Source organism: Microtus pennsylvanicus, chromosome 6 (genome assembly GCF_037038515.1).
Source record: "Microtus pennsylvanicus isolate mMicPen1 chromosome 6, mMicPen1.hap1, whole genome shotgun sequence".
NCBI lineage: Eukaryota > Metazoa > Chordata > Mammalia > Rodentia > Cricetidae > Microtus > Microtus pennsylvanicus.
The window spans coordinates 121,645,431-121,664,874 of NC_134584.1; the positions used below are offsets into that span (position 1 = coordinate 121,645,431).

At 49.4% G+C, this 19,444-nt stretch overlaps 1 protein-coding gene across 3 annotated transcripts in view; it reads right to left on the minus strand.

The window, feature by feature from the left end:
• Galns (galactosamine (N-acetyl)-6-sulfatase) overlaps positions 1-19,444 on the minus strand; it is a 31,147-nt gene that overhangs the window by 1,979 nt on the left and 9,724 nt on the right. For all 3 annotated transcript variants that reach the window (XM_075977534.1, XM_075977535.1, XM_075977537.1), the window contains 9 exons: positions 17,979-18,122; positions 16,479-16,545; positions 16,248-16,375; positions 15,725-15,864; positions 14,139-14,242; positions 10,459-10,595; positions 9,678-9,780; positions 4,817-4,938; positions 2,007-2,124 (listed from right to left, as the gene is read on the minus strand). In XM_075977534.1, coding sequence (XP_075833649.1) covers positions 2,007-2,124; positions 4,817-4,938; positions 9,678-9,780; positions 10,459-10,595; positions 14,139-14,242; positions 15,725-15,864; positions 16,248-16,375; positions 16,479-16,545; positions 17,979-18,122 — 1,063 coding nt within the window. The remainder of the gene's footprint in view (positions 1-2,006; positions 2,125-4,816; positions 4,939-9,677; positions 9,781-10,458; positions 10,596-14,138; positions 14,243-15,724; positions 15,865-16,247; positions 16,376-16,478; positions 16,546-17,978; positions 18,123-19,444) is intronic.

Sequence of the window (19,444 nt, forward strand, 5' to 3'; positions counted from 1 at the left end):
AGAGTTCTAGAAGGAATTCTAGACACAAAAAGAACAGAGTTAAACATGGCTTCTTGATAGCAGCATTTTCTCAGGTGGGCTCTGTTAGCTAGAGGCAAATGTGTTTCATTTAAGAGAGGCTTCCTGACTCAGCTTTAACTGAAAAAACTTTGCAGCCCTTTTAAGAGGCCCCACCACAAAACACTTAAATGGTGTTATGAATAGCCGACAGCAAGCTTCTTGGTGGTAGTAGGAACTCTGAAACTCCACAGAGTTGTAGCAATAAACACGGCTCCTGCCAGTACCTCTGCCATGAAGCTAGACTCTCAGAAAGCTAAGGAATGGGGTGGATTCAGTTGTCAAAGCCACTTTAGTCCTAGCCATATGGCTTAGCAAATTAAAGACTCATGTGGTCAGAGAAAGAGAGATAGACAGTAAAGATAGATTCAGATGGGAAAAAAAAAAACTCTAAACAGTTTAGAGTATGTTTAAAAATATATGTAGGCTTGGGAGAGAAAAGACAAAGGATAAAGTCCTTAAAATAAAAAAGAAAGAGAGTAGTTGGGTGTGGTGGCTCACACCTTTAATCCCAACACTTGTGAGGCAGAGGCAGGCGGATCTCTGTGAGTTCAAGGACAACCTGGTCTATGTAGTGAGTGTCAGGACAGCCAAAGATGTATAGAGAAAGCTAGTCTCAAAAAACCAAAAATTAAAAAATAAAAATAGAAGAAATAGAGTTTAAAATAAAGCCATGCAAAGATGAAAAATACATAGTCTGGATACTGAATGTTATTGTGTTGTCTTTGAATGGTTTGATGGCTGAGGAAGGAACAACAGCTGCTAAAAGACACTTGATTACAAATGCTGCTAGATTAATAGAACATATATATTTTGAAAATGCTTTGACTTCGAATTTTAAGTCAAAAGACATGTTACTTTGTAGAAGAGGTTTTGCTTTTGTTTTCACAGGAAATGGGAGGCTGTGGATTCATTGTGGGTTAAGAAAAATCAGATTTGATCAAGGAAGACCCCCTGAAAAGTCTCCAATAGGGTCAGATGGCCCAGATGAGTTCTATATCCAGAACAGATTCAAGACTGCTGGCTGAGATGATTAAGCCTCAGAGAATATTCCAGTTAGGACTTGACCATAATTCAAAATTTTCTTTAGGTCCCCATAAGATTATCAGCATCCCTAATCAGCAGGAAGTAGCCTAGAAAACTACGTCCATATTCCCAAAAAATGAATTATGGATGTTTTTCTTGTTTAGAGTGTTGATTACAAGTTGTTATGGATAAAGGTCAGGAATGAAGCTAAACAAAGGATATTAGATTCAGAGTTCTTATTTTAAAAGGGGGGGGAATGCTGTGGGGCAATGGCCTTTTATCCTGTCACTTATATTATTTTTAATAAAATGCTGATTGGTCAATAGCCAGGCAGGAAGTATAGGTGGGGCGACAGCGATCAGGCAGAAAGTAGAGGTGGGGCAACAAGAATTCTGGGAAGAGGTTAGTTTGAGTCTGCAGTAGTGACCCAGATGCAGAAGAAACAAGATGTGACTGCCTGCCAAAAAAGGTACCAAGCCACATGGCTAACATAGACAAGAATGGGCTAGTTTAAGTTATAAGAATTAATTAATAAGAAGCCCAAGCTACTGGGCCAATCAGTTTTAGAATAAAAAAAGTTAATAAGAAGCCTGAGCTAATAGGCCAACAAGTTTATGATTAATGTAGACCTCTGTATGTTTTTTGGGGGGACTGAACAGCTGTGGGACTGGGCAGAACAGAAACCTCTGTCAACAGGATGCGGTGCCCGGACCTGAACAAGGCTATTCACCCTCCAATAGTCCTCAGCAGTAATGGGATATTGTGTGTTTCCCTCCCATACTGATCGGAACAATGATTTCCATTTTGGTGCTTGAATGCACCTTGCCAAGCTGAGCTGCATGTGTACAGGGAGCCAAGGTGTCCTCATGGCATGGGACAAGCACAGGCAAGCCCTGGCATGCATGCATGCATGGACCACTCACCATAACAGCCTGGTTACACACATTGAGCTGGGGCTGTCCTGGGACCAAGGACATCTGGTGCTGCTGGACAACCGGAGTGATCCTGCTGAGGGCATCCTGATATTCATCACTGACAAAGCTAGAGAGAAGGCGGTTCTGGTTACAAGGCTATTGTGTCCAAGGTCAATCTGCTCCTGGCAGGCAGCTCAGGAGGTTCACAGACATTCTAGGACATGAAGTGGTCTAGTTTGGAAAGCCTGAGACCTCGTGTTGGTCTTTAGAGGTGGGAAGAGCAAGGGTGGCAGTCTGAAGTCAGAGTAGGCTACGGGCTCCCACCATGAGCCTCCCTGGACAGCTGTCTGTACTGTGAGCTGCTCTCCTGTTGTCAGACTCCACAAGGGGAGGGAAATGAGGGCCTAGGAAGCTGAGCTATGGCAGCAAGTCCTCCTCTGTTACTGCCAACAAGACCTGTGTGTGATGAGAACCCAGTGGTGTGGGTCGGAGACTGGGCCTCTCCACAAGAACTGCCACAGCAGTGGGTACTATTCTGAAACATATACACATATGACACATGCTTTTTCCTTAGAAGGAACTGTCTTATGTTGAGAAGGGATCAGGTACAGATGGAGAGAAAACACATAAAGCCCTAAAGTTCCAGCACAAGCCTCCAGCATTTGATTCATTTTTTACTAAGGTTAACGGAGCTGGGTGCATGCCTTTAACCCCAGCACTCGGGAAGCAGAGGCAGATGGATTTCTGTGAGTTCGAGGCCAGCCTGGTCTACAGAGCTAGTTCCAGGACAGGCTCCAAAGCTACACAGAGAAACCCTGTCTTGAAAAACTGCACAGCCATCTGCTGGACTGTCAGGGAATCTTTAGCTGAGTGTGAAGCAAACCATAGCACACTCACTATGTGACGTATAACACACACCACTGATATGCTCACAACGGATTAAAAAGGGCAGAGCCTGGGGCCATGTACATGCAGGGTTCCAAGCTCAGGCTGCAGATGAATCTCAGCTATCTGCAACTCAGGCTCTGACAAGCCATGGGCAGAGAGAATTCTGCATGTGAACCAAGTCCTCAGATTTCTTTGTGTCTCAGGATGACTGGTGAGAAGATGACCATAAGCTCCCTACCCTGTAAGTATCCCACCCATCACTGTGACCCTCAAGGGGCCTGAAGGCCTTCAGAGGCTTAGGCTGTCCTCCAAGCTTGTGCTGGATTTGGGTGCTCCCTGATGATAGCAGGGCCACTTCCAGTACAGCAGCCTCCTAGAAAGAGGACTTAGGCTCCTGGGGCGCAGTTATGTCCTGGGGAAGAGGCATCTCAGGATGAGAGATTCCCCAAGGACCCAAACTGCTCAGCACAAGTTAGATGTGGGTAAATGAAGCAGGGGGCATCACTAAAAGACACTGTGAACCTTGGGTTGATCCTGAGGACATGAGGCCAGTGGTGGTCAATTACATAGGCACTTATCTTATAGGTCAGCCAGTCAAGCCTGCAACCCCACCATCCCTTATCAACAGAGCTCCCATGGTTCACGACATTCATGTGCATGTGGGTCTTGAGGAAATACCAGTCTCTGCCTGAAGAAGGGAAAGGAGGCTCCCCACCTTGGCAGTTTGGAAGTCAGAGGGTTGAAGTTGGGGCACTGCAGAAGACCACACTTCCTCTAGAGAACCTGAGAGGCACCTTCCTGCCCGGCCCAGCCCCTTGGCTCATCTCTGCTTAGTCCTTAAGCAGTCTTCCCCCACTTGATGTCTCTGTCCCTTTTCTCTCAGAATAATGCCCCACCACTCTCCAGGATGACTTCATTGTCATCTTGACCTTAACAATATCTACAGGACCCTATTTCCAAAAGGTTGCCTTCTGAGGTGCTGGAGACAGAGGGCTACTCACACAGGATGTAGGAGCAGCCTTAGGGACCTTCCTGGTGTTTTAAAGTTCTCTGTTTTATAATCTAATACCAAGTCCTAGCCTGTCACTGAGAAGGCTGTGCCTTCCAATCTGGCAGGAGTGCTATAGGACACAGGACTTGTATTCCAGGACCCTAGGCACCTACCATCCTGTTAAGAGAGCCATTAGCCTCCCGGGGAGAAGCAGAGTGAATTGGGCCAGATTTGGCTTCGGAGTTGTTAGTACATCTGGAGTTTGGTGGATGTGATGCCAGTCACTGACTGTGTGCGCAGTGATGTTCAAATCTTGCTGAGAATAGGGGAAGGTAGGAGCAGTGTCCTTGAACCCTGCAGTGGCCATTTAGCTCACCAGAACTGGTCACTGTGGGTAGCCAGTGGGGACCACTAGAAACCCTCAGCTCCAGGATGCTGGATATCACCTGAAGCACTTTACTCCAGAATCTAGGATCATGTCCCTGAACATCCTCACTCTCTTTCCCTCCTATCAGTCCGAGGGCTATTCAGTGCAGACAGATGTATCCTAAGCCTGGATCCCTCACTCCTGCCCTTGGCCATCCCTGAAGGTACTAAGAGTATAGGACCCATTGCTGCAGGCTGTCAGTGGACTGGACCTACAAGGGGCAGAGATGAGAAGCAACCAGGAAAGGAAAGCAAGAAGGGAGCTCCCAGAGAGCAAGGCCCAAGGTGGAAATGTAGCTTTCTGGGAATTGGTAGGTTCTATATCAGCCTTAGATGAGCGCCTAGAGTTCTGGTTCCATCCCTCTGTGTGGTTCATGTCCTTACAAAGACATACATACTCCTTTGAGACCAGAGGAATAACTCCAGGGAAGACAGACCACCAGATGTGGTTCTCATCTTTGGCCTGGCTGGCCAGTGTCTCCTCTGGAGCGTGGAGACCCTGCCCCGGCCTCACCTGAGTGGGAATCTCTCCCCTGGGTCACGTCCCAGGTGGAAGATCAGGGGTAGCTCCGTGTGTTCTTCCTGGGAATGGGTTGTGACTCCTGAGACATTCTGACCAGGGCAGAAGTCAATGCCCTGCAACGAGAGGCATAGAGACCAAGTGAGCATCCTAGAGCCAGAGCCCACGCTGCAGGAGATGCCCTGCTGGTCCCGTTCTTCACACATCCTCCATACCCGGTGCCGCAGTGTTCATTGGTGGACTGGAGTCGGGTACAGTATGGCCACCTGGTTGAAGGGAAAGGCTTCAGGCTGACAGCTGCTCAGCAGCTCACTCTGGGTGTCTGCCCAAGTTTTCCTGTACCCTTTTATGGGAAAAAGCTCTTTACAGTAGCCTAGGCAGTTAGGCTGGAATCCCAGCATTTAGGAAGTAGAAGTAGGAATATGATGAGTTTGATGTCAGCCTGGGCTACATGGGAGTCTCAAAACAAAATGAAACAGTCTGGGCAGTTTCATATCTTGACTTTGACCACAGGTTCAGAGGAGCGCTCCTGAGAACGCCATAAAGCTCTCAGTGTGGGGTTGGAGAGATGGCTCAGCGATTAAGAGCTACTCTTCTAGAGGATCCAGGTTCAATTCCCTGCACCCACATGATGGCTCACAACTATCTGTAAATTCCAGTCTCACACAGACATGCACGCTCTCACACAGACATGCACGCAGGCAACACACCAATGTACATAAAATAAAAAAGCTCTCAGTGTGTGGCCAGGGGAAACAGTGAGCCTCTCAGAAGGGGATGAGTCAGGATGAGTCACTAGACCAGAGAGGAAGAAGGACCTTTTGCTTGAAAGCTGAGAGACCCAGAGCTGAACATGGAAGCTAAAGGCTACAAACAGCTGTGACCAAGAGACTCAAGAGAAGAGCACAGACTACAAATAACCCTAATTTTTGCATTCAGAAGTACAGAGAGAAGGCTGAACAAGTACTTATGTATGCAGCATGGAGCCAACCCCTAAGGCTTCTTGTGGGATAACTCGGCTGCTGAAGCTATCTCTCCTAGTCACAGCTTGGTTCCACTACAGTGGTTCCCGTCTGCCTTGTCTTTTGCCTTCGACCTTCCCTCCCAGATCTCCTGGTTACTCTTTAGGGTGCACTGATGGGGAATGGGGAATGTCCCAAATCAAGCCTCCAACAGTCCTAGACAGAACTGTGAGGCAGGAGCTTACTCTAAGTACCGTGACTCAGGGGCCCTAGTGCCAGCCATGTTGACAGTGAGAGACAACACTGTTCACATTTGACAAGGTGGTTGGACAAAAAAAGTGCAATGCAGTGCAGCTCACTAACAAATATCTCTAACACCTTATACAAAACCCCTGTGCTGGTGTTACAGTGTGCAGTTATATAAACCCCTGTGCTGGTGTTACAGTGTGCAGTTATATAAACCCCAGTGCTGGTGTTACAGTGTGCAGTTATATAAACCCCTGTGATGGTGTTACAGTGTGCAGTTATATAAACCCCTGTGATGGTTGTACAGTTTTTAAAGCAGGGAGGCCATAGGCTATGAAGTTCCATGTGCACTGAGCTGAAGAGACAAGTTGGAGGCTGGAAGGACAGGCTACCTTCCAATCAAAGTGGGCTCCAGAATCTGGGCCTCCTGGAGGCCCTGCCAGGGGACAAACAAACACTGCACAGCAGGGAGCCACCGCTGTTAGCATGAAAATGTAAAACAGTGGAGAAGTACCCAAGTCTAGATGGAGCACATAAATTATAATTTGGATGCAAATCAAATAAGCTATTTAATTAAGATTCCGCTAATTGGTCTAGGAGCTCTCTTACAGCTGCGTTGTCTGAGCCCCTCACCCCGGGGCACTGGCAGGAAAGTCCGCTTGTTGTGCTTTAGGCTTTATCGCCCCCACAGAGCTGGACTCTGGTCTGGCTCTGGAAGCACAGATGGCCGGCACAGGCAGGATGCTGGAAATCAAACACGGAGTGTGCAGAGGTGGTGAGGGACAAACCCTCTGATGGTGAAGGTTCAGGTACTGTAGCAGCTGAGGTCTGAAGCTAGTCCACTGAGCAATCTGAGGCTGTTAAGACAATGCCAGGAATTCCAGGAATGAATGCAAAAGACCTGGGCTGTTCTCACACCAGCAGAAGCTCACGTTAGCAGGGGGCGGATTGTGACCTTTTGCCTTTAAAAAACAACCCTCCCCTTCTAGCTGGGCTTCAGGTCTAAAAGCCAGATCTTGGGAACTCAGAACAGCTGCAGTTTAAATTAAAAAAAAAAATCAGCTAATTAAAAAAAGAAAGAAAGAAAAAAAAGAGCTGGGGAAGTAGTGGTGCACACCTTTAATCCCAGCACTTGGGAGGCTGATCTCTGTGAGTTCAAGACCAACCTGAACTACAGAGCAAGTGCCAGGACAGGCTCCAAGGCTAAGAGAAATCCTGTTTCAAAACAAAACAAAAAGATCTGGGTAGTGGTGGCACACACAATCCTAGCATTTGGGAGGGAAGCAGAGGCAGGCAGATCTCTGAGTTTGAGGCCAGCCTAGTCACAAAGTGAGTTCCAGGACAGCTAGGGCTACACAGAGAAACCCTGTCTCGGAAAAACCAAATCAAAACAAAAAACCCTGCTCCAAATGGGTCTGGCACCCTTGTCCATCTCTGTATTTTCTCCTCACTTCCCACCAGGCCTGGCTGGTTTCTAGCACTGCGAGGAAGGGATGTTAAAGCTCCCACCAAAGGGTGGGGCCTACTTGTCACTGTATCGAGGACCTGCCCATTAGTCTATATGGAACAATCACACCAAGGAATCCTGGGTTCCACTGGTCCCAGGACCAAGTAGGAAGTGGAGCAGGCTAGCCATTCAAGTGACCTGGAGTAGAATGTGCAGGCTATAATAGCCTGGTGTTCTGATGGAAGCTCCACCCTGACCCCTGGCATCCATATAGCCAAAGAGTCTGGGATGTTCTGGTGAAGTCCTACCCCAAACCCCCTTCTTCATCTCTCTCCAAACCCTGCTGCATCTCAGAAAGCCCATCAAATGATGACCCCTTCCCCCAGAGATGCTCAAGACCACTACCACAGGGTTTAAACTGCCCTCCAGAAAACAGACTCATGTTTTTTTGATCTCTCTTCCCCATCTCCTTCCTTGGGGGGGGGGGCACAGAAGATCATCCAGGAGTGTTTTACCCATTAAATCTGGGGTTTTTCTAATTCAGTTTGATTTGGTCTGATTGGATTGCTGTGTCGGCGGAGAGGCTTATAAGGTGCAGGAACTTTTCACTCAGGCCTGGTCTTAGAACAAGAGTGGGGCCAAGGTACAGAGGGACCCTAGTGGGACAGCCATATAGACTCTAAGTAAGCCTTCTCCCTATGTGTTTGCCATCAGGAGGGGACAGTGAGCAGACCCATGATTTCCAGCCCATGGACTTGTGTCCCAGGGGCAGCTCAGATGGCATGAATTTGTCCTTCGTGGGATTCCTCCTCAGCTTCAAAACAGCCTGTGGAGACCCTTGCATCTGAAATAAGAGCACCGTGTACAGGGTGCAGAGGAGCTTGTGACAGCATGAGTCTTCCACAGGCTGACCCGCAAAACTATGCAGGTAACATAAGGCCAAGAAACCAGGGCCTATGTTAGTGGCACAGGGCCGTGAGGGCCTGGGTCCATCAGGTAAACCCAAGACCGATGTTGGCTCTTCTGGGCCTAGCTGTAACCTTTAACAGGTGACCCACTGTATAGACCTCAGGTCTCTATGTAACATGGACCTCTCAATTTAAGATTAAGAGGGTGGGATTGATGGACCCTGGTCTCCTGACGTGACTGGAGTAGGCTAGGAGCCAACTTGTTTTTGGTTGTGGTGTTTCATCACAGCAACAGAAACCCTGACTAGAACACAGTGTCAATGGCATGGCAGGCCAATGTTTAGGACGGCCCTGAGGCAGTATGGGTCGGAAAGGGGATGGATGAAACATGGGTTTTGGACATTGTCCTAGGCTGCTCAAAACTTCTAAACAAGGCACTGGGGAGTCATACCTTTGAGTTATGGCCACATGCCCACCTGGGTATATGCTGTTTACCTGCCCAGCTAAGCCTGGCATCCTTCCCAGCCCAAAGCCCTGCATAGCTGGAGCCTCCTGAGCTGAGACATTTATGGTTTGCTTCCTAGTTGGTTCAGAATGTTCTAGTATTTGGGTTTTTCATTAAGTAAATGTCTTCCCTATTAAGGCACATTAGTAGGTTTTCAAGTGTTTAAAGACCTTGGGAAGCCTGAGGGGATGGAGGAGGTAGGTCCAGCAGCTTGCAGGACAGAAGGTCTATGGCAGCCCCGCATGAGCCACGGAGCCAGCAGGAGCCTAAGCTATATGTGGGGTGGCACTTCACCTTCAGACCGCGAACAGGCACAAAGATGTGGATATGGGTGCTGCCATTTATGGGTATTAGCATCTGGGCTTGGGCAGGCCACCACCCATGCGGCCAGTCTTGGAAGGAGCAAGAAATGGGGCTAAGGAGAGGCTTAGGGGCATGGTAGATAGTGGGGCGCTCTGCCTGAACCTGGGCCTTGTGCTCTCTGAAGACCTCCTATGAAGGTAGGACGTTCCAGGAGAGTATTTGTCCCCTAGTGTCTTTCTCTGTAGGATACCTCTTATATACCCCTAGCATTTCCCAGGGAGCCCAAATCACACAGGAGAGAAAGAAGTGTGACTAGCCTTTATCCCTGGATACCTGCACATGATAACTGAGAATGGGTAGGACCCACAGGGCCACACAAAGAAGGGAGGCTGTAGGGCCATGGTACCTCCCCTGGTGGTAGCTTAGAAGTAGATAAATCACGGTTCTCCAGGAATCTCCCAGGCTTGTACTCAGGGGCCTGTACCTGTCTGAACTCCTCCCAGGAGTTGGTCCAAGTCCAGAAGTGGGCCTTGTACTGGCCAAGAGTGACTGCCATCAGTGTGTTGCCACGGTAATAAAATATGGGCCTGTTGTGTTGAGGAGAGAAAGAATCATGACCAAGTCCATGTATTCATGTGTGGGGCTCTGGCTGGGGAGTGGTGAGCTGCCCATGCGGGCATCAGCTAATACTTCAAAGATGTACTAAGGTCTCATAGTGCAAAAGGTAGGAGGGGTGGGGGTGAGTGGCTCAGTAGAATGCTTTCCTAGCAAGCATAAGGTCCTGGGGACCCACATGGCACTGTGTATGTGTGTGTGTGGTAGCCAACAAGGCTATAGGGATTGACCCAAGTCATTCCCTGTTTGTTTTGGCCTTTGGTGAGGCAAAGCCAGGCCCTAGGAGGTTGGGCTGGCAAAGGAGTTGAACTGGTGACAATGATCCTCCTTCTTGGAAATCAGATGGGTCTGGGACTGGAAGAAGCCCCCCTCCAAAGCCTTAAGATGCTTTCCTTAAGAGTCAGGGTTTCCCAGTGTCCCAATGGACCCAGGCTGGTATCCTTCCCAGGCGCATACAAGGGTCTAGCTACGAGGTCCCCCGGTCCCATCTTGTCTCCCTCTGTTCTCACATGTATACTTTCTTCCTTCCGTATGGGTCATAGCTAGTCAATGAGGAAGTTATAGCCTGTGAGCAGCTCTGGGCCCCATCCTGAAGAGTGGGAGCAAGGGAGGTAGGGCTGGGGCTGAAAAGGATGCTGTGTAGTACCAACCTGTCCATCAATTGGCCCTGGAGCATGGTGGGGAGTAGGTTAAGTCCGTCGATTACCCTGTCACTAGGTGGGTTCAGGCCTGCAAGGGACAGGCTGGTGGTAAAGAGGTCCATGATGCTTCCCAGCTGGCGGCTGACCTGAAATAGATGTAGTACTCCTTTGAGGCGTCCTGAGCAGGTGGTGCTGGGGGGCTGGAGCCTGAGGTGCTAAACACCCGGTTCTCCTCTGGGTCAGCAGGTGTGCACACATGCTCCAACATGTACATATCTGCCACATACCATGGGGGGGGGCGGGTCACGGCCAGGATTGAGTGAAGTCCCGGGGCTCCTGGGTGGTAAATGGGATTTAGACTGCATATCTGACCCAGAGTCAGGTCACATTCATCCCCCGCTACATGTGGATCGGCTGTTATAGCTAGACCCAGAATGCTAGCGGCTCCTCCTGACTCTTTTTTTTTATAATTTATTTTTTTATTCACTTTAAATAATTTATTTTTATGTCATGTGCATTCATGTTTTGTCTGCATGTATGTCTGTGTGAAAGTGTCAGATCTCCTGGAGCTGGAGTTACAGTTAGGAGCTGTCGTGTGGGTGCCAGGAATTGAACCCAGGTCTTCTAGAAGAGCAGCCAGTGCTCTTAACTGCTGAGCTATCTCCAACCCCTCCTCCTGGCTCTTTACACCACAAGGGTCCCACCTTTCAAGGCTCAGCTGCCCCAAGAGAGTAGGCAAGGTTCACTTTAACACTTGACACCTGAAGGCTACAGTGAGCTTTGCACATCAAAAGAGCAGAGGCCAGGAAAGTCCCAGAAGTAGCAAGGAAGTCAGGTGGAGAGGAACCAACCCGAATGGTGCCACCTCCTGCTCTCCCCACTCAGAAGTTCCCAGAGAGCCAGGGGCGCTTGCAGGACCCACTACTGTCCGTCTATAGAGGCTTTAGCTCTGTGGGAAGAGTCTTTGTTTTCTGTTCGTGTTCAAGGGCAGCCCCAGTCAATAGGTGATTGGGGGTCTTCTGTGGCTCTGCCTCCTTGGTCCTGGAGACAGGGAGTGTGCTTATCTCTTTTTCTTGACCTCTGTGGCTTGGGAAGGTCACTGTCCAAGGAGCACAGCCTCTGGAGAAGGGTGTCTGTGGTCCTCTAGGAAGACGGGACTCCACAGCAGCCAGTCAGGACCTCACCCAGGTTCAGTTTAGACCGCACTTCCCTTACCACTCCCTGCCAGCTAGAGAGACTAGTGAATAAACCTTGAACAAACCCGGCCAGACCTGACCAAGGAACCTCTGTTCCCCTACGGTTTGCTGAAATCCTCCACCTCTGTGTTGAAACTCCAGCCCCTTACTGCCATTGCCTAACACACCCGCGTCCTGATAGCTTGGGGGCAGAGCAGTTTCTAAAGATAAAATGGCCTTATTTGGACAAACAGCTCCAGAAGAGACCCTTGTAATCTGCGCGTACTCTTGTACCTAACTCCTCATTCCCAAACCCCACAACCTCCCCTATAAAAGATCCCAACCAGCTCTCCCCGCCCCCACCCGGTGACCCCTTCTTCACTGTCTGTCCTTTACTGCTCGAAATAAAAGTCCCATCTGTTGAAGTTGGTCAGACTCTTTCCTGCCTTTTGTCTCTTTACTCTGTACCCCAAAATCTAACAGACATGACTTACCATATAACAGGGTCCCTGACTGACATGGACACTCTTCTATAGAGTCTGCTTGGGAATGGGACATTCTTACAGGTGCCAGTCCCCCACCTACGGCAGCAGGGGAACAACAAGGGCCTTCTGAGTGGTTCATGGTCCCTTCTAAGTATTTCGCTCCAAAAAAGAGGGAATGGGGTTGCAGATCCAGAAACTTAAATCATTTGGAAACAAATAAGAGAAGGGAGCATGTCCCTGGCTGAGGGATTGAAAGGAGGGGATCTGACAGCTCTGTCAGTGCACAGCGCTGAGCTCAGGGAGCTCTTAGTGATACTGTACTCAGCAGCAGGAGGTTGCTGTGAGCTCTTCCAGATGAAGCTGCATCAAAGGCTGCAATTATACCCCTGCTGCCAGGTGCTAAGTGTCTGCTGCAGGGCGGATGAATGTTGGGGTGTTTTAAGTTATTACGGAGCACAGCGTAAATGCCATGGAAACCCATTCCAGTTTGTTGTCTTGTGGGAAGCATGGTGAAAAGAAAGCCACAGCTCTGGAGCGCTGCTCTTTCTCCCCTCAGAAGGCAAGACTGTGTGCCTTTGACTCCAGTGTCAAACCTTGTTTTTCCTCAGCTGGTACCAGAGGGCACCTGGCAGGAACAGCTGTGGAAGCAGATGCTCTTGAGCCCAATGGACTTAAGTTCAGTGGGCTAGGCATCCCTGGCCTGCAGGCAGCTCCAGCTCCCTTTTCCCAGTTACCTCTCTGCGCTTTGCCAGTACCAGGTGGGAGTGGGGTTTAAGTGGCTCCTCATGGTGGAACAAAGGCCATACCAAGCGTCTCTTCCCTGGAAAACCTCATGAGTCTCCTGTGTCTCCATTCCTCATGCAATGATAACTGGCTCAGTGCTCCCACAGCTACATGAGAGCTGGGAGCGATGGCCTTAGGAAATGAAGAGTTCCCTCTCTTCCACAGGTGCAGCTGTGGGCCAGGTCCCTTTCATACGGGTTAGATGGTCATGGCCAGTCTGCGTGTCCATTAAGATTCTAGTAGCCGTGTTTCTTCTACATGTGATGTGTTTACTGCATGGTCACTCTGTTCTACAGAGGGAGTTGGCCAGACAACAGGCAGGCCTGTTTGACACACTGTGAGATCCACCAACCTATGGTGCTCTGGTGATTAGTATGACCTGGAGTCTCATATTAAGAGGCCATAGGCAGAGGGAGTGAGGTGCAGAGGCTCAAACAGGTCTAGGTTTAGAAGCTAGATACTGAGGATAAGTCCCAGTTGTTGCTGGGGACACATGGAGACTATCCAAAGCATGGTGAGTAGGAATGGAGGTCCCGTCTGGATGCCTGGGGGTTGCTGCCAGTTCTGCCATTGTAGCTGGCAGGCTGGACAGGTGACCTCTCTGGGCCTCACTTTCCTAATCTGTGCAGTTAGAGGGGAGGGTAAAGACTGTGTCTGTCAGAGTGACAGCCATAGGGACATTTGCATTGCAATCCCTGGACTCTGTGGCTATAGGATCCCACACAGTAATAGGCACGTGAGACAGCAGGTGGGATAGAGGACATGCATCATCTGGCCTCTAGCAGGAGGCTGGCCTGTACTGTCCACGCAAGCGGTATTTGTTACAGTCAGTTGTCCTGTCCACCCCTAAGTATATGGAGGCTGCCACTGCAGGGTGAACTGAGGAACCCAGAGGGACACTGTCTTCAAGATCACCGGGGAAAGAGGCCAGCTGAGGAACAGTGATCTCAGCAACAAGCACTTAGTGTGGCGACTACAAGTTCCAGACTGTATTCTTAGACAAGGGGTGGCCTACCTGGGGCCAAAGCTTGGGGGTGAGGGTGCTGCCTGGTATGAAGGTGGCCAGACTCGCCCACTTGAGGCCCACCTCTGGTCTTTGCCACAAAGACATCAGGGCTGCAGCTGTCCCTTGTAAGTTCACAGAACATGGGCAGTTAGCTGACTACAGAAGCCTCCTTATCACCTGGACACTGATGCCCCAGAGACCTTGCAGGAGATATAGCTTCAGTGTGCAATGCTGACTTACCTGGCCTGCAGCAATGTGCCCCGGCCACCATGCGATCGCAGGTTCCCTCATCCCACCTTCAAATGTCGTCTGCTTCCCACACAGGAAGGGACCATTGCTGCCACCTGAGGACGAGAGTCACCACCTAACAGTTTCAAGATCTCAGGGCTCAGATCATCTGGGGAATCAGGGACACACAGCACCCCTGGCGGGCAATCTTGACTTTTGAACTCCTGGTTAGGCACATTTGAGTCCTGAGGTCATCACAGGGACAAAGAACCAAGAGGAGAGGTCAGGCTGCAGACACAAGTCAGGACACCTGGGTAGCTCTGATCCAGACAGCTAAGATGCTCTGGCCAGAGCTTTCCAGAGAGAACAGAAAATTCTTGCCACCAGCCTCTACTCACAGTCACTGCTCAGAAACAGAAAATAGCCATAGACGCCCATTCCTATCACAAGCAACAGACACTGACGCTTTTGAGTTAGTCTTCTTAGACGCTAATATTCCCAGGCATCATGTACTGGGGAGGGTCCCACTTAAAATGCAGCCTGCCCCAGGTCCCCTCTGGTCTTCACAGTCAGGACCTTTGGAAGAACAGGCACTACTCTTAACAGCTGAGTCATCTCTCCAGTCCCCTATTTTTCCACTTTTTATAACAAGTTGGAGCACAGATTTGACAGACTCCAGGGACTTTTGTCATCTTCTTTATGGCCACCGTCATTAGGTTCAGGATGGCTCTTGCCCTCTAATCTACCAAACATGAGAGCAGCTACCAAGGTCTTAAGGTCACAGTTAGAAATGATACCATTTCCATCTGCCTAGCCCCTTCCATCTCTTAGAATTGACCAAATAGGTAGCAGTTGAGCTCCGGCTATCTGCTGGAGGTGATGGAGGCTTACTCTTTCCTCTGAGACGTATATAGAGAGCTTGAATGAGAACTAAGGTCATTGTAGATCACAGAGCTGGGCATCAAGAACCTCCAGGTCAGCCTGGCTAGGCTCGGTGGTCTTTTCTATTGTCAAACCAGCTTTTCCTTAGTTTACGAGGCTATACTGGGTTTCTTTACCTGAAACTGGGAAGCCTCCAGGACCCTGGGTGGTAGGACTGACTGAGCCACCTGGAGGTAGCGGAGCCCAAATTGCCTAAGGGCAATACAGGATGAGAAGATTATTGTGCCCTCAGCTGTGACAGGTACCTCATGTTAATAGTTGAGCCCTTGCAGCACCATGGGTGACTGTCCCAGGTTCACCAATTGGACAGCTCCCAAGACAGGATGTTTTTCCTGCCACCTCTGTAGTAGCCAAACAAGGTCTACGCTAGCACCACCAGGTATTCTGCCAAAGCCCTGGCTGCCAAAGTCTCCTTAGCCTGAGGCTGCTGGAAACTGGCTTCTTGCAGGTAAGGACCATCCCGAGACAGCATATCCTCCCCATGACACTTGCCTGTTCCCCTCTCTCAGGATTCAAATTCATGTGAACCCAGGCCAGGCCTGAGTCAGCAGGGTCAAGACCTTGCTGCTAGGCACTCTACTCTATTCTGGGAGTTTCAGTCTGTGACCGCCTTCTTGTCACCGACCTGGAGCCAGAGGACAGGAAACAGAACTTGCCTTCTTTGGGAGCAGAAATGAGGGCTGCACCATTATCAGATGTGAAGAAGACAAATGTGTTCTTACTGATGCCCAAGTTCTGCAGAAGGCTCAGAATTTTTCCAACACTGTCATCTATTTCCCGAACAGCATCACCATACCTGCAGGGGAGGAGGACATTCTATGGGGCAGCTGAGGGCATTAGTGTGACCTGAACACTAATCTTATCACTTTGGAGATGACCAGCGGGGCAGCTAGCTGCCTCTCAAAGGGAAGTCCCAGCTCATTTTCAAATGGTTCACTGCAAACAAAGCCGACATAACCCCTACAGCTTTCCTCTCATCACTGATCCTGGGTTGGAGGAAGTCATATCTTTCTTTTACGGTGCTGGGGAATGAACCCCCTGGGTTCAATGGCCTCATGTATGCTAAGCAATCTTCACAACTAGAAAACATCCCAGCTGCTTTGGAGTTCCCATAATGCTCCAGAGCACCCACCCACTGAGACTGAGCAAACTGAAGGCTCCAGTGGGGCTTACACTTACCGCCCTCGGTGGCTGGTACCCAAGAAAGGTCTTGAGGCATAAACTGGTGCATGTGTGGCGTCGATGGCCCAGTAGAGGAAGAAGGGGCTCTGCCTTGCATGCTGAGTCCTGATGAAGTCTAGAGCTTCCTGTGGGAATAGCCTCCATTCTCCTCTGCTTCAGGTCAGTTCATCCCTCTGCTTCCCCAGCATCCTCCTGCTTCCTTGCCTTGACCAGCCTACTAGGTCTTACCTGTAAGTAGATTTGGGTGAGGTTAGCTTCCCCGGTCTTCAGGTTAATTGGGAATTCTTCATAAAATCTGAAAGTAAAAATCAGAATTTAGTCAGAAAAGCCCCTTCCTTAATTTCAGTAGGGAATGTTCCATGTGAAGCTCACACAGCTCTTAGGTGAAGATCCTGTCTGAGGTGACAAGGCTCTGATGGCCCCAGCATGTAAGATGAGTGTAGAGCAGGTGTGTAGGTGTGTAGGTGTGTGTGTATGTGTGTGTGTGTGTGTGTGTGCGCGCACTGTAGAGATGAGACAAGGTCTGAAGGTGCAGCTAAGGACACAGGATTTAAAAATAAATGCATGTGTATATATGTGTATAGGTACACATGTAATGCAGGTGTACATGCACACACGTATGTAGAGGACGGAGGACAATCTCCTTGAGAGGGGTCTCTCTCTTTCTGTCTTACTGATTTTTTTTTTTTTTGAGATAGGGTATTACTGTGTAACCCAGGCTAGGCTGTGTAGACCAGGCCAGGCTGGCCTCACACTCTCAGAGATCTGCCTCCTTTTGTGTCCCAAGTGCTAGTATTAGAGGGGTGCACCACCATGCTGGGTCAGAATCTCTTATTGGTTTTGAACTCATAATTAGGCTGATGGGCTAGTGAGCCCCAGGGATCCTCCTGTCTCAGCCTCCCCAGCACTGGGGTTACAACGGCACGCCATTCTTCCCAGCTTTTTACACTAGCACTGAGGACTGGACTAAGGTCCTCAGGTTTGTGAAGCCAACACTTTATTGACCACAGAGATGACTGTCACTGCAGATATAAGGCACTCCTTTCCCAAAAGGGCAGTGTTTGGTTCAACCTTTAGGTGCTGATACAAGAACTTCCACCAAGGAACAAAGGAGGAAGGAAAAGAAAATTTAAGCAATCAAAATTCAAGAAAGATGAGTCAGGTCCTTGACACCAAAGCTACAAGTTGGAGGTACCCAACAATCGGTCACCCAGGTGGTCTCCCCTCCAGAGTAGAGATCTCTTTCTATGGTAACAATGGGCAATCCCCGGAGTAACTCTCACATCAACTTAGCCCCACAGTCTCCTCTCTTGTGTGCAGCTATTAGGCCAACTTAGTGCCTGAAGATGATGGTTACCCCACCAAGAGGGTACATGGGTCCTAGAGCCTCCAAAATACAAGCTAAGAGCACACCTTGGATGCAGGAGGACTTTTGAGCATATATCTGAAAGGAATCTATAACTCTGGAAAGGTTAGAAACGGCCTCAGGTGAGACTGGGGAGGTCTTGGGAAAAACTGCCTAAGAAGCAGAGATCTCACTGTCAACTCATAGGATACCAGATGCTGGCGGGTGGTTCAGGAGGGAGGGAAGGGCTCTGTCTGTTACCTGCTAGGATACCAGATGCTGGTGGGTGGTTCAGGAGGGAGGGAAGGCTCTGTCTGTTACCTGCTAGGATACCAGATGCTGGCGGGTGGTTCAGAAGGGAAGGGAAGGGCTCTGTCTGTTACCTGCCGACCATCTCCCAGTCCCTGTACACGGGGATGTTGGGCTTGACCTTGTTGTCATAAGGTCCAAAGTGACAGTTGGGGGATCCAAACCACTCATCAAATCCATGTTTCAGGGGGTGGAACTGGGGTCTGTGACCTAGATGCCTAGAAACAGGAACCAAGACACATCAGAGACCCCCCCCTCAACTGGGGACATTCCAGTGTTTTGATCAACAACAATCAGTCACCATCACAATTGCAAACCATATAAACAGGCTGTAGTACCCCACCATGGTCTAGACACACAAAGATACAAAATGTCAAGACCTCACTTCAAGGAGGAGCACAGGAACCATCTGCCCTCCCAGACAATGCTAGTGTCCAGAACTCTAGGCATATCCAAAGGCATCCAAGCATAACTGGGGGTATTTCAGTAGAGCAGAATGTCCTGACCAAGCCAAGGGCTTCCAGGGACAGCCAAGAGTGTCCCAGCACAGCCAATGGCATCTGGGCACAATGAGACACAAAAGAGTGTTTAGGGGTCCCCTCAGTATCTGAAGGATAGTGCATGGAGAGAAATCTCCCAGATGCCTTGAAAGCAGCTGGATGCAAGTGCCCACTTCAACTATCTCTAGGCTCTAGCAGCTTCCCTTGCCTTTCTTTACCCTCAGGGACACTCCAAGGACTGTGTTGTCCCTTGGGTTTCTAGTCAGGCAGGTCACAGCTCCATCTGTTAACACAAAAGCCAGAGTATTACCCCAGCTAAGGGAAATCACCAGGAAGGTAGTTGGGTGGGAAGACGATGCAGTGCTTATGACTGTCCCCTCATCCTCACAGGCCAGGGCATGAGCAAAAAAGAATATGGCAGTATGCCTACTTTGGTATAGTGCAAGCTATGCGGAGACCCAGAGAAGGGTCCACAGAGGAAAGCTTCACAGGGTAAAGGGCCTTAGGAAAAGCTGCGGGATCCCCCCACCCCATGCCAGGTATTACCCCATGCTCTGTGTACACTGTAAGGATTTGTCACTCGTATTGGTTTAATAAAATGCTGATTTGTCAGTAACCAGGCAGGAAGTACAGGCAGGGAAACCAGACTAGGAGAATTCTAGGAAGAGGAAAGGAGAGAAAGCAAGGGGAGAATGCCTCACTAATAAAAGGGTACCAAGCCACGTGGCTGACATAGACAAGAACTATGGTTTAATTTAAGTTTTAAGAGCTAGTTAATAATAGTCTGAGCTAATAGGCAAAACGGTTTATAATTAATATAAGCCTCTGTGTGTTTATATGGGACTGAATAGGTGTGGGACCAGGTGGGAAGAAACTTCCGTCTACATCCATCCTGCCTCCTTTTCTTTCAGGGTCACTTAATCGTATTTACTCCATCCACTAGTAACCACAGGAAGGCTGCTAAGAAGTGCCGCTATCCCAGCTCCAACTCCAAGAATCAGTGGGTCAGCAGTCCTGAGGTATCCCTGCAGGAAAGCCTG